At 41.5% G+C, this 17,835-nt stretch overlaps 1 protein-coding gene across 6 annotated transcripts in view; it reads left to right on the top strand.

The window, feature by feature from the left end:
• The first annotated feature begins 555 nt into the window (after positions 1 to 555).
• Positions 556 to 17,835, top strand: part of CCDC126 (coiled-coil domain containing 126) — a 41,164-nt gene continuing 23,884 nt past the window's right edge. The window contains exons 1-4 of one of the 6 annotated variants that reach the window (XM_025381236.1): positions 556 to 833; positions 1,196 to 1,280; positions 8,117 to 8,310; positions 14,200 to 14,582. In XM_025381236.1, coding sequence (XP_025237021.1) covers positions 14,345 to 14,582 — 238 coding nt within the window. In that variant the 5' untranslated portion in view covers positions 556 to 833; positions 1,196 to 1,280; positions 8,117 to 8,310; positions 14,200 to 14,344. Of the gene's footprint in view, positions 837 to 1,195; positions 1,281 to 1,366; positions 1,450 to 4,584; positions 4,587 to 8,116; positions 8,311 to 14,199; positions 14,583 to 17,835 lie in introns of those variants that run through there. The other 5 variants (XM_025381237.1, XM_025381238.1, XM_025381234.1 and 2 more) reach the window with 5 other exon arrangements.

Raw genomic sequence — 17,835 nt, 5'->3', positions numbered from 1 at the left:
CCCGGCTAAGTTCGTATCTGCAGTAGAGACGGGGTTTCACCATGTTGGCCAGGCTGGTCTCGAATTCCCGTCCTCAGGTGATCCTCCCATCTTGGCCTCTCAAAGTGCTGGGATTACAGGCATGAGCCAACGGCGCCCGGCCTCCACGTACATAATTATATCATCTATGAAAAAATAATTTTGTTTCTTCCTATTTAATCTTCAATCCTTTCATTTTTCTTGCCTCACTCCACTGGCTAAGGACTTTCGGCTGCAATGATGGGTATTCTCATCTGTAGCACACTTAATCATCATTAAGCTTTCCCAGCCTCAGGTCAACAGTATTGGGAGGTTGGTTTCTCACTGGAGGGTCGGGAACAAGATGCCAGAACCCTTCTTCCAGAGCCTGCAGCGAGTTAAGGCCGAAGGTATGCCTCTGGCGGGCTCATCTTCCAACACAGAAGAGCCCGCCGCCCCTCTCTGGTTGCCGCGCAACGGCGTCGTTCTGATCCAGGGTAGGTGCAGGGCGGCTGGAAGCACGTGTCGCCGCTTCCTCATTCTAAGACTACATCCCCCACAATGCTGCGCGCTGTGGGCTGCTGGCCCCCGAGTGCGGGAAGGGCCGGCCGGGAGGCGGAGCGGAAGCCGAGTGCGAGGGACGAGCGGAGTAAAATCTCCACAAGCTAGGAACAAACCTCGTCCCGACTCCCACCCCCCGGCCTTTCTCCAGCCCGATCTGGAGGCTGCTTCGCCAGTGCGGGACGCAGCTGACGCCCGCTTATCAGCTCTCGCTGCGTCGCCCCGGCTCAGAAGCTCCGTGACGGCGGCGACCGTGACGGGAAGTCCGCGGCAAGGTAGTGAGTAGGGGGCGAGTCCGCCAGCCGGGCCCGCACCTCTAGCGCAGCCCCACCGCCTCGGCGGCCGCTCCTCCCCCGCCGCGCCCCCGTCCCCGGTCCCCGCCCAGCTAGGGCCGCTGCCGCGGAAACCCGGCTTAGGAACGGGCCGGCAGCCTCCGGCCGCGGCCGGCAAGGCTCTTTGTCCCTTTCTTTGGGCCGTGCCTCTGCCCCTCCGCGTCTGACAGCCGCGGTCCCTTGGCCCGGACGGGGAACCGAGCGTGGCTGGGGCTGCGCGAGTCGAGCGGGGCGGGCTCGGTCCGGAGCTGCGGGATGGAGAGTCCAGGCGGCACCGCACTCACTTCTTTTTCTGTTTTTGACAGCTCAGTTCTCTTCTACTTTGGGAGAGAGAGAAAGTCAGATGCCCCTTTTAAACTCCCTCTTCAAAACTCATCTCCTGGGTGACTGGTAAGGATGAACTTAAACTGCCGTGTTGATTGTTGACTGTGGCGGTAATGAGAATGGCTCAGCCAGCGAGGGTTCGAATCCTGCCTGGGTTTCTCTCACTGCCTGCCTTGGTGATCTTGGTTACTTAAAGGCTCTAAGCCTGAGTTTTCTCATCCATCAAAACACACACGTTTACGTTGTTAGAATTAAGAATATAGACCTATAACGTCATTAGTACTTCATTTGATGAAAAGATCCCTTGTGATACTTTATTAGCTATGACTGAAGTGACCGAAGTGGCCTCTGGACTTGAGTTTTGTGCTTTTCTTTTCTTTCTTTCTTTCTTTTTTTTTTTTTTGAGACGGAGTCTCTCTCTGCAAGAGCTCACTGCAAGCTCCGCCTCCCGGGTTCACGTCATTCTCCTGCCTCAGCCTCCCGAGAAGCTGGGACTACAGGCGCCCACCACCACTCCCGGCTAATGTTTAGTAGAGACGGGGTTTCACCGTGTTCGCTAAGATGGTCTCGGTCTCCTGACCTTGTGATCTGCCCGCCTCAGGGCGGCCTCCCAAAGTGCTGGGATTACAGGCGTGAGCCACCGCTTCTGGCGCTTCTCTTTTTTTAGTCATTAATACCTGGGTTTTGTGTTCTTCACTTTATCTTAAACCTAACGAAAAGATTCGTTAACATATGCCGTCTTCCTCATTTCTGCTGTTTTGAGATGGCTGAGACTGTTCTTAGGAAATTGATGACTCTGCTTTTCTGTGGATCAGCTTTAGAGATGCAAGTATTTATTCACCTCTCCCCTCCCCGTCAGTTGTGTCCTTTGGGGATCCTTAGAGGCGCTTAAGTGTTTGTTTCGTCAGAGTAGGCATCCAGGTATTCTACAGTCCTGCCTCTGGGCTTCACCATGTTTACCTTGGGTCAACTTTTTTCTACTTCTGTCTGCATCTTCTCACTGATTAATAATTTCCCCAGTTTGGGATTTGTGTTTTTTTTACAAGTTGTAGTTTTTGTTCACAAGACACCCTGAGTGAATGCAATAAATTCCGTCAGGAATGACTTGATAATTTCACATTGGTCCCTTTTCAGTTTCAGTTCTTGCACTATTTTCTCCTGAATTTTACTGACGTTGGTTATGAATTTTTCTTCAAGGAAATCTCTATGATCCTTAATTGAAGTTTATTTTTCACTTAAAATGTCTGCTCTGTACTACTTTGAGTTCAAACACTATTACACAATATGTGCAATAACAATCCTGAGTAAATGCTGTTTTAAAACACGCAGTTGTAGGGGGAAAAAGCCAGTGGGCCTGATGAATTGCTGGTGTTATTTCTTTAGTGACAGATTAATTTTTAAAATATATGTGAGGAAGAAAAGGAGAAATCTAAGGATGTATTTTATAAGCATAACAGAGAGCCAGAGAATAAATAAGTGGAAAACTTATTTAAACAGTGGAAAACTTACTTAAACTGTGGAAAAAGGCACATGCACATAAAATTTCTGACTCACTCTAAAACGTGTTGCGAAAATACTTGTTTTGAGGAAAATGTTTCTATGTTGGTGTTATTTAGTGCAGTGTAGGACAGACAGTAATGGCTATGGAAATAGGAGTCCTTAGTGTTGTCCTTGCTCTGTCACTATCTGTGAAACCTTAGATTACTTTGTGGTCCTCAATTTCCTCATCTCTAAAATAGTGAATTGGTCTGATTCCAAGGACTTTTCTAGCTCAGACTTTCAATGATAAAGGTTTTTGGAGGTTTTTTAAAATGCGTAAACAAAATTGGTGTAAACCCTTTTAGTCATTTGTGTTCTTAGTGTTTCTTCCTGCTTCAGGTCATATAATTCTTTCAAACTACCTTGAAGGAGGGAATACATATGAGACAACAAGAAAGCTGCCAGAGATCAGAATCTCTACTGGCGAGTTATCACTCTGTCTTGAGCTGCACAGTTTCTCTGCATTTTTGACATACTTTGTTCTCTTTCTCCCTACTCTGTATCTTTTGCTCATAGCCTCTATACCTGTTGTGCCTGATTCTTCATGACTTTACCTGTCAATCCCCTCACCCAGCTTTATTATTTTCATGACTTCTCCTTCAGCTCCTTCTGCCAACTGCCTGGTTTTCCCTGGGGCCTCTTTGTTTGAGGCCAGAGATTCTAGCCTAGTTGGCTGTGGAACAGGAGGTGGGGTCATGTGGCACAAAACATGATTGGCCAAGGCTGTGACAGGTCAAGCTCTGTGATTAAAGTATCTGGTGCTGCACAGTGTGTGTCTATGTATATGTATATATATAGGGTTTTTGTTTTTTTTTTTTGAGACAGAGTCTTGCTCTGTCACCCAGGCTGGAGTGCAGTGGTGCTGGCTCACTGCAACCTCTGCCTATATTGGGTTCAAGCAATTCTTGTACCTCATGCCCAGCTAATCTTTGTAGTTTTAGTAGAGACAGGGTCTTACCATGTTGGCCAGGCTGGTCTTGAACTTCTGACCTCAAGTGATCTCCCTGTGTCGGCTTCCCAAATGTTGGGATTACAGGTGTGAGCCATGGAGCCCAGCCTGCATAGTTTATTTTATTGTACATTTTAGTTTAGTTAGTTTAGTTTGAGACAGCCTTGCTCTGTCACCCAGCTTGGAGTGCAGTGGTGCGATCTTGGCACACTGCAACTTCCACCTCCCGGGTTCAAGTGATTCTTGTGCCTCAGCCACCCAAGTAACTGAGTTTATAGGCATGCAACACTATGCCTGTCTAATTTTTTGTATTTTTAGTAGTGATAGGATTTCACCATGTTGACCGGGCTGGTCTTGAACGCCTGACCTCAAGTGATCCGCCCTCCTCAGCCTCCCAATGTGTTGAGATTACAGGCATGAGCCACTATACCAGGCCATATTTTAGATTAAACTTTTACTGTAGCATAATGCTTAGTTTTCTTTTTGCCTTAACATTTTCTGTTTTTATCCCTGCCTAACTGTACCATTTTTCTTTTATCTGTTTTTGTAATATTCAGTGCTGTTGTCTTCTCTTCCGTCTCCCAAATGTGCCATCTAAAAATGATCTGATGTCTTGACACTCATTTCCGTATCTTAGCTGGAATTTTAGTGTAGCTTCTCTCAAGGCAGTGCATTTTAAATCTTAGACCTTATTATGGAGTGAATGGGGCTGTGTTCTGTGTTAATTCCCCCCACCCCCCAAACAATATTAACCTCAGGGAGTATTACATAGAGAAAATATTTTAGGAATGCTCCTTTTCCCCTGAAATTACATTCCGGGGTCAAGTCTGTGGAGGACTTTTTTTTGGTTTGTTTTTGGAGAGAACTGTTTGAACCTCTGAGCTGTGGTGAACATACTGTGTCTTTTTGTAGTAAATCTATGCCTCTTTAGCTGAAATTCCTTTGGAGACTAATAGGCAGTAGTTCTTCTAGTACCTTTGGCTGAGTGAAAGCTTCTCTATCTGCTAGTTGCTATTGCTGTTGATAGTTACTTTAGCTATAGTTATAATGGCACAAAATGTAGAGCACTGAATAGATGCAAAAATGAGATTTGAATGAGAGATTATAAGGTAGGATTAGCCATCTATTTGTCTTTTTAATGTTGCTGTTGCTATGTTTGCTTAAAATAAAAGGAAGTACTTCATGACAGATGACAGGGAGTGTGAAATGCAGTATTTTTTTTAACTTTTTTGTTAAAATCCATAGTAAGAGATCTTTTTATATCAAGACTCCATAGATGGCTGGGTATGGTGGTATGCGCCTGTAGTCAGTCCTAGCTACTAGGGAGGTTGAAGTGGGAGAATCACATGGGCCCAGGAGTTTGAGACTGGCCTGGGCGACATAGGTAGATCTCGTCTCAATAGTTAAAAAAAAAAAAAGACTCCATGCGTGTATAACGTGCAGACACTGTGTCTGCATAGGCTGGACTCAGTGGTTCATGCCTGTAATCCCAGCACTTTGGGAAGGTGAGGCAGGAAGATCGCCTGAGCTCAGGAGTTTGAGACCAGCCTGGGCAACATAGTGAGACCTTGTCCCTGCTAAAAATAAAGTTTGTCAAACGTGGTGGCACACACCTGTAGTCCCAGCTGCTTAGGAGGCTGAGGCAAGGGTGGAGGACCTCTTGAGTCTGGGAGATCAAGGCTCAGTGAGCTATGGCCACTGCATTCTAGAGCCTGGGCAACAGAGCCAAACCCTGTCTCAAACGGCAACAACTGTGTATGCATGCATGTGTCTGTATACGTAAAAATAAACTGGAAATTTCACAAAACAAAATTGGTGTGTACAGTCTACTCTGATGGTTTCTATTTTATCTTGTGTTTTGAAAAAGTGCTTGTTGCAAACTGTTGATTTTGTTCCCTGCTTTTGAAAAACGGTGGAGTCCCAGGCTGAGAGTTTGGATGCCTAATGTTTCTCTGTATGGTTGACTTTGAGTAGTCATTAATTCTCTTTGTGCTTCATTTTTCTTATCTTTATAATGAAGGTGTTCTAGTTTAAATATTTGCTGATTCTTTGTTTGATTTAATTAATTAATTAAATTTTGAGATAGAGTCTCACGCTCATTGAAACCTGGTACTCCTGGGCTTGAGTGGTCCTCCTGCCTCACTCTCCAGAGTAGCCGGGACTACAGGTGCGCACCACCATGCCCGGCTAATTTTTAATTTTTTTTTTTTATAGTGACTGCGTCTTGCAGTGTTGCCCAGGATGGTCTTCTTGTACTTCTGACTTCAAGAAGTCCTCCTACTTCAACCTTGTAAAGTGCTGGAATTACAAGTGTGAACCACCATGCCCAGCCTGTTTTACTTTTCTCTGGAAATAAAGTTGGACTAAAGACAAGTATATATCTTTATGTCTCTGGCCAGGGAGAAACTACTGAAAAGTGGCTTAAATATTTGGCTGTTTACATAGTGTGCTGTTTGGCAAGTGGCATAATAGAGCTTTGAACAGCACTTTTCTCTAAAGATCTTGTAAAGTGGAGTAGACATGTTAATGCCTGTAATAAATATAAAAATTTAGAAAAAAAATTTATCCATGTTTGTTTCTCTACTTTTGTGTTTCTTAACAGGGAATATTTTGGAGTTTGAAAAATTATATTTAAAATGCTTAATATGAGTTTTAAGTAAATGCACAGACAGATTGCTACCTAGACCTTATTTCATACCTGATCTTGCCACTGCCCCTTTCAGGTTAGAGAACACCAATAAGAATATATTTTTCTTTGTAAACACCACCATATCAGATCATTACTATTCCTGTATATTACCAACAGTGGAACTGCCATTTTCATAAGACAGGGGAACGCAAAGCTTTCTTTGCTTGCGGGTTTCCTTCTGTTTACTTTGTATGATTTCTCCAGACCAGGCCATTTCATGCTGTGCTTTGGGAGCCCTCTCATTCTCATTTGTTTGTATTGAGGAAAATAGAAATAAGGAATTTGTTGCCTGCTCCCAAGATTCTGGTAAAAGAAGAATTCTAAAGTTTTATTGGAAGGAAATTGGAACCAGACTTTGTACTTCCTCTTCTTTCTCAAATCAGATATTACCCCCTCATTATTCCTTGACCTCACACCTCAGATAGATGTTGCAAGAAACATCACCCTTATTTTTCCTTCATAGCAGTTTATCACAAGCTGAGATAAGTTGTTTGTTGTCCCATTCCTATTAAAATAGTGTCCAGAAAAACAGGAATCCTGTCTTTCATATCTTGCTTTACCTTTCACATCTTTGGTTCCTGGCACATGGTAGGTGCTTTGCTATTGTGAATGAATTAGTGAACAAATGAATGAGGAAACCAAGTTATTTCATGCCTTAAGTGGAACTGCATGTAGTAAAGGTTGTGTTTTGAGCCTGGGCCTTTATGCACTGCCTCCACCCTCCACCTCCAGTTCTTTTTTTCTGGAAATGTGTTATCGCTATGTTTGCTGATCATGGTGGAGGTCTCTACCTTTAGAAGACTTTGTATTTATCTTTGTTTTACTTCATATGTTTTTATCTTCTAGTTTTTTGCCTGTATAAAAACTAGCATATAAGACTTCCGAAATCCTTCTTGTAGCAACTTTATAATAGTAGGATTTATGTGAATACAGTTTATTTGAAACTTTAAGAGCCAGGTTAATAATTTAGTGAATAGTTCCAATTAGGCATCTTCAGGATCATTGTCCTAAACTGCCATTACTATTTTCTGGTTACATTCTTTTAAAGCAAAAAAGAACAAAGCTTCGTTTAATACAATTTATTCTGTATTTACAAACACAGTCTTTCTAGTGGAAGTAAGGAAGGTAGTGTGGTGTAGAGAAAACCCTAGACAGTGAGTCAGGACCTGTATTCTGGACCAGTAGGATTTCTGCCATTAACTGATTGTTTCATTTTTAGGCAAGACACTTAACATATCTGGGCTTCAGTTTCTTCATCTGAAATGCAAGGGAAATGGATTAGGTTTCTTCTCAGGTTCTTCCAGTCTAGAAAAGGATAATTGAAGATACTTTACCCCCAAATTTCTATCCTCTGTTCCTCTACCCCAAAACTCATTGCAGGGAGATCACGTTGCTGCATGGGAGAAGGTGGGGTTAGGTTCAGGGATGTGTTTTAAAGTAAACATAAGGCATTTTTCAGCGATGGCTGATTGTTCACAAGGCTCTGTAGGGGATGTGGCAGCAGTGTAAGGCTTGTTGTTCTTGCCCATAAGGGACCTGGGACTTAAACAAGGAGACACGGCTTACACACATGCTTGGATGATGTGATGTATCAAATTAATTGGTATAAAGTAACATGCTGTGGGAGTTAGAAGATCAGTGTGGGGTAGAATAAGGTAAGGAGGTTTTGAAATCCTTCTATCTGAGGTAAGATTTAAACAGATATTCTACCTCGTCTCCTTTCAGACTACTTGGAAGATGAACTGTTCTCATCAGCAACATGCTGTTATGTCATCTTTTAGGAGTAGGTAATGCTCCAGTGACTTCACACCAATGATATTTTCATGTTGTCCACAAATTCTGAGTAGAAACTTTTTCAAGCTTGTAGCCTCCCTGAGAGCTGACTGTTATTAACTGAATGAGAGGATATCAGGAAACATGTAAAGACACAAGCTGGGTAAATAAAAATATCATATAAATGTAAGATATAATTATTACTGTTGTATGAAGCAGAGAGAAGACTGGCTGGATTGGAGGAGATATATTTGTGACTGAGTTTGCATGTTAGATTTTAAGTGCAGTGTGAAACTGTTGAAAGGTTTTTAATCAGGAGAATGTGATATGCTTGTGTGTGTGTGTGTGTGGTAAAAAATACATAATCTAAAATTTATCATTTTAACATTTAAGTGTACAGTTCAGTGACATTAAGTACATTCACATCATTGTGCAACCATTACTACCATCCATCTCCAGAACTACTTCATCATCCCCATCTGAAACTCTGTACCCATTAAATCATAACTTTCTATTCTCTTCTTTCACGTTGTAGCATGTATCAGAACATCTTACTTCCTTAGGGCTGAATACTATTCCATTGTATGTAGATGCCACATTTTATTTATCGGTTTATCTATTGATGGACACTTGGGTTGTTTCCACCTTTCGGCTGTTATGAATAATGCTGCAGTGAACATTGGCATACACATATCCCTTTGGGTTCCTGCTTTCATTTCTTTTGTGTATATATCCAGAAGTTCAGTTACAGATTGTATGATAATCCTGTGTTTAAGTTTTGGAGGAAATGCCATACTGTCTTCCTCAGCAGCCGCACCATTTTATGTGCCCACCAGCAGAGCAGAAGAGTTTAAGTTTGTTCACATCCTTGCCAACACTTGTTTTCTGTTTTTTTTTTTTTTTTTTTTTTTATGATAGCTATCCTAATGGGTGTAAAGTGGTATTTCATAGTGGTTTTAATGTACATTTCCCTATGATTAATGAGGTTGAGCATTTTTTTAATTGGCAAAATGTCTTCAAATTATGAGTTTTGTTTTTGGAATAACATTTGATTGCTCTGAGAAGAACGGATTGAAGTAGGGTTGGAGAGGAGTCTGGCAAACCACTTGACAAGCAGCTATAGGAATCCACTTGGAGGTGGTGATAGTTGGATCACACTCTGTTGCCCTTCTTCAGGTCTAGTGCTTTACTGATACTTCATTTTAAGTGTGTCCCCTGTCCTTAGTTATTCTACCTTTGTGCCATATAGACTAATTACTTTTGTGATTTCTGCAGTTGGTTGAGAACTTTCTCCTGGGAATCTTTTTTTTTTTTGAGGCAGAGTCTCACTCTGTCGCCCAGGCTGGAGTGCAGTTTCGCTATCTCGGCTCACTGCAAGCTCTGCCTCCCAGGTTCACGCCATTCTCCTGCCTCAGCCTCCAGAGTAGCTGGGACTACAGACGCCTGTCACCACGCCCAGCTAATTTTTTTTTGTATTTTTAGTAGAGACAGGGTTTCACCATGTTAGCCGGGATGGTCTCGATCTCCCGACCTCGTGATCCGCCCGCCTCGGCCTCCTAAAGTGCAGGGATTACAGGCGCGAGCCACTGTGCCTGGCCTTCTCCTGGGAATCTTAAAAATATTCAAGAGTTTATCTTAGGCCAAAATAAGAATGATGACGATGATTTATTTTTTGCCTTAAAAACTCCAGGCCAGGCACAGTGGCTCACACCTGCCATCCCTTTGAAAAGACTGAGGCAGGAGGATCACGTGAGGCCAGGAGTTCGAGACCAGACTGGGCAATGTAATGAGACCCCTCTAAAAAAAAAATACGAAAATTAGCTGGGCATGGTGGTGTGCACCTGTAGTCCCAGGCCATTCAGAAAGCAAAGGTGGGAGGATTGCTTGAGGCCGGGAGGCCGAGGCTGCAGTGAGCTGAGATTGTGCTACTATACTGCTAGTCTGGGCAACACAGCGAGACCCTGTTTCAAAAGCTAAAAACAAAAAACAACTCTAGTTGTTAATTTGGTGAATTTCAAGTTTTGTTTTTTTTTTAAGTGATTAATAGAAAATTAATATAGTGGCTTAGAAATTAAGATTTAAAAGTTTTTAGATTATAGACTGTTTTGATGGAGGGAAGTACTCCAATAAAAACTATGCCAGATGGTAGCCATAAGCCCTTGGCCTCAGTGTTGGCCTATCAGGTTTCCAGTTAGTGACTCTGTCCTTATCTCAGTGGCCTTCTGGGGGCTGGATCAGTACTTGAAACATAAAGAAAACTTGGGGAGGTTCAAAGTGCAAGCTCCTCTGTTGTTTGCAGTTTTGAACATTGCACAGAAAGAAGAGACATTGAATCTTTCCTTTTTTTTCTTTTCTAAGGATTGAGGCTAATAATCATTTTCCTTTCTAATCACTAAATTAAAAGTACATAAGTAAATTACCTTCAGTTGCTAAAGAAGTCAAAACTTATTATCTTTTTTTTTTTCTTATGTGAAATCACAGACATTTCTCTGAGAATAGAACAGTGAGTGTATTCATATCGGCCCTGGAGAATAAAGTAATACCAGTGGAAATTGTTTCCTCTTCACTTTACTTCTACTTTTGCCTTATAAATATAGGGCCTAGCCTACCCTGGGGGTAATGACTCAGGTTCCAGCAGTGGTCACCTGTTTTCAATCCCCCTCACCCATTCCTCTTCAAGGTCCTCACGGTGTCAGCTGAAGAATGACAAGGTTCATAAATTTGGAAAGGAGAGCTTTATTTCTTATAAGGCGTTGCAGCCTGCAGGGTGATCATTCTGACAGGCTGGGAAGCATAGCCTCCGGCCTGAAGCCAGAAACAGACACTTGGAGAGAGGGACAAAGGGAACAGGAATTTATGCTGAGCAGAGTGGCCGAATATACATATTTAATAAGTTAAGGCGTCATGAATATTTATGAAAGGAGAAACATGTGCATGCACAATTGAGCTTCATGCTCCTTCCTAGGTCCTGCATATAAAAAAATTGTGGCGTTAGCATGATTCCAGAGTGGAGTTTTCAGCCCTCTGATGTCAAAAGGTAAAGTGGAGAACATGAAAACCCTTACTGTTCTTCCTGTGTAGACTGGCCAGAACTACTCTGTGGCTGGTGGTCTCTTATCAGGAAGAAATGCTTGTAGGTTGTTTTGTTGAAACTGCAGAATGGAGGGGCAGCAGTCAGGCAGTTGGTTGAGATCAGTGGTGGAGTCTTTTGAAAGGCCTGGTTTCTGTTTAGTCCAAGTTTGTTCAACCTGCGACCCATGGGCCGCATGGGACGGCTTTGAATGCGGCCCAACACATATTCATAAACTTTATTAAAACACTGTGAGTTTTTTTGTGATTTTTAAATTTTTTTAGCTCATCAGCTATCGTTAGTGTTAGTATATTTTATGTGTGGTCAGAACAGTTCTTCCAGTGTGGCCCAGGGAAGCCAAGAGATTGGACACCCCTAATTTAGCCCTTAGAGAATAATGCCTAATGGCATGATGATAATGGCAGTTATCAAGGGAGGGAAGTATAATGAAGTGTATCTGACTGCCCATCCTGTTATAACTGCCTAATGGCGGTTCTAATGGGTTCTCCTTGCCTGATGCCTAGACAGAACCGATTTATCAAGGTGGGAATTGCAATAGAGAAAGAGTTTAATTCATACAGAGCCAGCCGTATGGGAAACCAGAATTTTATTATTACTCAAACCATCTCACTGAAAACTCAGGGATTGGAGTTTTTAATGATAATTTGGTAGGTAGGGGGTCAGAAAGTGGGGAGTGCTGATTGGTCAGGTTGGAGACAAAATCATAGAATCATGACTCTTCAAAGCTGTCCTCTTGCACTGAGTCATTTCCTAGGTGGGGGCCACAAGACCAGATGAGCCAGTTCATTGATCTGGGCGGTATCAGCTGATCCATCTATCTCAAGCACTGATCTTCAGTTTGACAGTAGTGTTATTACCCCCAAGAACAATTTGGGGAGGTTCAGAATTTTGCAGCCTCCAGCTGTGTGACTTCTAAACCTTAATTTCTAATTTTTTCTTTTTTTTTGAAATGGAGTTTCACTCTTGTTGCCCAGGCCGAAGTGCAATGATGCAATCTCAGCTCACTGCAACTTCGGCCTCCTGGGTTCAAGCGATTCTTCTGCCTCAGCCTCCTGAGTAGCTGGGATTACAGGCATGCGCCACCACGTCCGGCTAATTTTGTGTTTTTAGTAGAGACAGGGTTTCACCATTTTGGTCAGGCTGGTCTTGAACTCCTCACCTCAGGTGATCCACCCACCTCGGCCTCCCGAAGTGCTGGGATTACAGATGTGAGCCACCACACCTGGCCAATTTCTAATTTTGTAGCTAATTTATTAGTCCTGCAAAGGTAGTCTAGTCCTCAGACAGGAAGGGGGTTTGTTTTGGGAAAGTTAAACTAAAAACTAAGTTAAACTATAACCTAAGTTCCCGCCAGTGCTGTGGCTTATGCCTCTGATCCCAGCACTTTGGGAGGCTGAGGCAGGTGGATAGCTTGAGCTCAGGTGTTTGAGACCAGCCTGGCAACATGGCAAAGGCCCTTCTCTACAAAAAAATTAGCCAGGTGTGGTGGCGTGTTCCTGTGGTCCCAGCTACTTGGGAGGCTGAGGCCAGCGGATAGCTTGAGCCTGGGAGGTGGAGGCTGCAGTGAGCTGAGATTGCACCACTGTACTCCAGGCTGAGTGACAGAGCGAGACCCTGTCTTTAAAAATAAATAAATAAATAAATTTTAAAAAAAGTTCTTAAGGATTGTTTTCAGTAAGCTGCGAAAGATCTTTGTGAAATGCACTGTTCTGACTCAAGATACATTTCTACCTAAAGAATTTTGCTCCATTTGATGTAGTCAAAGAGTTTTTTCACTGGACATTTTGGTGATTCACACCTTTCTTACTCTCCTGGTTTTTCTAGATTCTGTGATTGTTAACACCTTTCTGTGTTTTAAAAACCTGAAGTATAACCTTTTAATTTTTTCTTAAATTACATAAATGCATACCTTTCTCATTTGAAATCTGAAATTGTAAATTTGGAAATATAGAAAAATGTTCCAACCTGTTGGTTTGTTTATTTGTTTTTGAGACAGGGTCTTGCTCTGTCACCCATGCTGGAGTACAGTGGAATGATCGTGGCTCACTGTACCCTTGACCTGTCAGGCTCAAGCAATCCTGCCGCCCCAGCTTCCTGGGTAGCTGGAACTATAGGCGCATGCCACCATGCCTGGCTAATTTTTAGAATTTTTGTATAGAGATGAGGTCTTCCTGTGTTGATCAGACTGGTCTCAAACTCCTGGGCTCTAGGGATACTCCCACCTATGCCTCCCAAAGTGTTGGGCTTGCAGGTGTAAGCCACTGTCCCTGGTCTCTTAAGTGTTTTAGTACCTGCCATTAAATAGTCATCATTCTTTATGTCTGGCATATTTTTGTATGATATAAACTTAGAAATTGTAACTTATTTTTTATCTTAGATTGCATCTTAGATTGGATGCTTCCTGAGGTTACCTTATTCCCATTAGTAATAATTTCTAGTGGCATTTTCAAATGTTGGCACACTCTGTTTATATTGTGGGAATTCTTTTTAGAAAGGCATTTTGATTTTCCAATCCTTTTTCTTTCCTACTTCCTCACTTTCATTTGGATGTTTTTTCTTTTCTTTTCTTTTCTTTTTTTTTGAGGAAGAATAGCTTTTAGGCATTTAGGTTGGTGACATGTTTGAATAGACTGAGATCTCCTATATATCTCATTATAATCTCCATGGTTTTAGTTACAAATGAGAAACCGTTTGAAGAGTTTTATGACCATGGTTGCGGTTTTTTCAGGTATTTTCAATGAATTGATGTTTGTTTCTAGTTTAAACTTTGAAAAGATACGTAAGTGAGACTGGTAAAAGACTAGAAAGCTTACTTAGTGGTGGGGAAAGTTGTCAAATATATATGATATAGTTCCAAATAAAAATTATAGAGTATTTTCTTTGTAGTCTGTTCTGTTACTGATACAGATTAAGACTAATACTGTTTTTCTTCTTAATTTTACAGAGTTAATAGAGTGGATACAACCTTTCTGAAGATGAAGAATATACAATATTGAGGAGATTTTTTTCTTTTTTCTTTCAAGTCTTGATTTGTGGCTTGTCTCAAGTTACCACTTTTCAGTCAAGTCTGTTTGTTTGCTTCTTCAGAAATGTTTTTTACAATCTCAAGAAAAAATATGTCCCAGAAATTGAGTTTACTGTTGCTTGTATTTGGACTCATTTGGGGATTGATGTTACTGCACTATACTTTTCAACAACCAAGACATCAAAGCAGTGTCAAGTTACGTGAGCAAATACTAGACTTAAGCAAAAGATATGTTAAAGCTCTAGCAGAGGAAAATAAGAACACAGTGGATGTCGAGAATGGTGCTTCTATGGCAGGATATGGTAAGATAACTGTAGAATATTTCTAGTCTCCTCCGATCCCTGTTTAAAGATGGTTGTGGAAATTGAACTTATTACTTCATGCATAGGTCTTTGCAAAGTAATTTTTTCTTTACTTTTTATTATGAAAATTTCAAATATACTGAAAAATAGAGATACTATGATAAATATGTACATATTCATCATCCAGATTTAACAGTTATTAACATTTGGCAACATTTGTTTTATCTAAGTGTTGAAGAGTATTTATAGAAATTGTGACATTTCGCTGCTAGATATATATCGCTGAAAAAAATGTATCTTGGAGGCCAGGCGTGGTGGCTCACGCCTGTAATCCCAGCACTTTGGGAGACCGAGGCGGACGTATCACGAGGTCGGGAAATCGAGACCATCCTGGCTAACATGGTGAAACCCCATCTCTGCTGAAAATACAAAAAAAAAAAAAAAAAATTAGCCAGGCATGGTGGCACGTGCTTGTAGTCCCAGCTACTTGGGAGGTTGAGGCAGGAGAATCATTTGAACTTGGGAGGTGGAGGTTGCAGTGAGCTGAGATCGCGCCACCACACTCCAGCCTGGGTGGCAGAATGAGACTCCGTCTCAAAAAAAAAAAAAAAAAAAAAAACAAGAAAAACCAAAAATGTATCTTGGCCTGGTATTGATGGCTCACACCTATAATCTCAGTACTCAGTACTTTGGGGGCCAAGGTGGGAAGATTGCTTGAGCCCACGAGTTTGAGACTAGCCTAGTAGACTAGGCAACATAGTGAGACCTCTACTAAAAATACAAAAAAAATCAGCCAGGCATGGTGGCGGGTGCCTGTAATTCCAGCTACTCGGGAGACTGAGGCAGGATGAGGCAGGAGAATCTCTTGAACCAGAGAGGCAGAGGTTGCAGTGAGCCGAGATAGTGCCACTGAATTCTAGCTTGGGCAACAGAGTGAGACTGCCTCTCAAAGAAAAAAAAAATTAGCCAGGCGTGGTGATACACACCTTTAGCCTTAGCTAGTCAGGAGGCTGAGGTGGGAGGATCGCTTGAGCCCAGGAGGTCAAGGATACAGTGAGCCATGTTTGCACCACTATACTCCAGTCTAGGCAAGACAGTGAGACCTCATCTCTTAAAAAAAAAGTCTTAAAAAATGACCTCTTTGGACGTAATACCAGTATCATATCTAGTTTATGTTTAAATTTTCCTGATTATCCCAATATAAGCCATCAATTGTATAGCATTTATTATTTCCTAAGAAGCAGGATTTGCCTATATATCTCCAGTATTGTTTATTGCTATTCTCCCTTCCACATTACTGGGTCCTGCTGTGTTTTAAGTTTCTTCTCATGACATGTTATTTCTTTCCTTTAAGACTTAAAAAGGAGAGAGAACAGATAGTATGGTTCTGTCTGGAACAATGTATATACATGAATGTGTGGACATTTTCTCTATTTCAGTTTTGTTTGTTTAATTAAAAGTTATGGCTGGGCACAGTGGCTCACACCTGTAACCCCAGCATTTTGGGAGGCTGAGGTAGGTGGATTGCTTGAGTCCAGGAGTTTCAGACCAGCCTGGACAACATGGTGAAACCATTTCTCTACAGAAAATACAAAAGTTAGAGGAACGTGGTGGCGCGCACTTGTAGTTCCAACTACTTGGAAGGTTCAGGTGGGACAACTGCTTGAGCTTGGGAGGTTGAGGCCGCAGTGAGGCGTGATCACACACCACTGCACTTAAGCCTGGGTGACAGAATGAGACGCTGTCTCAAAAAAAAGTGATACATGCATGTATTTAAATAATCAAAGTATGTTATGATTCCTGTAATGAAAAAGGGCAGTTTTTTCCACTCACAAAAGTCCTCAAATTTCCTGTTCTTTAGAGCCACCCATTTTTAATTCTTTCATCTCATTTTTTTTGGTGATTATTTCTGTGTCTAAATAATATGCCCTATGAGCTATTTTAGATTTTTCAGTTTTAGGTGTTATCTGTTAACTTCTCACTATGCAAGGTGAGAGTTTAGCTTTCTTTCTCACCTAAAAATGCATTCCATCCACCCCCCAGGCTGTTGTCACATCCATATCCTTCTTGTCCTTTCATTTTCCCTTCATAATTTTGTTTAGAATAATATTCAGTATTTGTACTATTATGACCATGTTGATGGTATTCATTATTGAGCCATGTAAATGCATACCTCAGAGATACTGTGGATTCTGTTCCAATCCACACAATAAAGTGAATATCACAATAAGCAAGTCACACAGCTCTTTTGGTTTCCCAGTGCATATAAAAGTTAAGTTCATACTATACTGTAATCTCTTAAGTGTGCAGTAGCATTATGTCTTAAAAAACAATGTACATACCTTAATTAAAAATGCTTTATTGCTAAAATATGCCAACAATCATCTGAGCCTTCAGCAAGTCATACTCCTTTTGCTGGTGGAGGATCTTGCCTTGATGTCAAAGGTTGCTGACTGATCAGGGTGGTGGTTGCTGAAGGTTGGGGTGGCTGTGGCAATTTCATAAAATGAGACAATACTGAAGTTTGCCACATTGATGGACTCTTCTTTTCATGAAAGATTTTTTTTTTTTTTTTTTGTAGCATGGATTATTTGATAGCATTTTACCTGCAGTAAAACTTTTTTCAAAACTGGAGTCAATCCACACAAATCCTACTGCTGCTTTACCAATAAATTTTACATAATATTCTAAATCCTTCGTTGTCATTTCAGCAGTGTCCACAGCATCTTCACCAGTAGATTCCATCTCAAAAAACTACTTTCTTTCCTCTTCCATAAGAGCAGCTTCTCATCTGTTCAAGTCTTGTTATGAGATTACAGCAATTCAGTCCCATTTTCAGACTCCACTTCTAATTCTGCAGTTACTTCCTCCACTGAAGTCTTGAACCCCTCAAAGTCATCCATGAGGGCTGGAATCACCTTCTAATTCATTCATTCATTCTTGTAAATGTTGACAGTTTTACCTCCTTTCATGAATCATAAATATTATTAATGGCATCTAGAATAGTGAATCCTTTCCAGAAGGCTTTCAGTTTACTTTGTCCAGACCCATCAGCTCTGGCCTTATGAAATGTATTTCTTAAATAATAAGACTTAAAAGTCCAAATGACTCCTTTATTGATGGGCAGGAGAATGGATGTTGTGTTAGCAGCCATGGAAACATTAATCTCCTTGTACATCTTCTTCAGAGCTGTTGGGTGACTGGGCACATTGTCAAGGAGCAGTAATATTTTGAAAGGAATCATTTTTTTCTG

Source organism: Theropithecus gelada, chromosome 3, assembly GCF_003255815.1.
Source record: "Theropithecus gelada isolate Dixy chromosome 3, Tgel_1.0, whole genome shotgun sequence".
In the NCBI taxonomy this organism is placed as follows: Eukaryota; Metazoa; Chordata; class Mammalia; order Primates; family Cercopithecidae; genus Theropithecus; species Theropithecus gelada.
The sequence above is the reverse complement of the archived record's forward strand: the minus strand, read 5'-3'. Positions and strand labels throughout refer to the sequence as shown.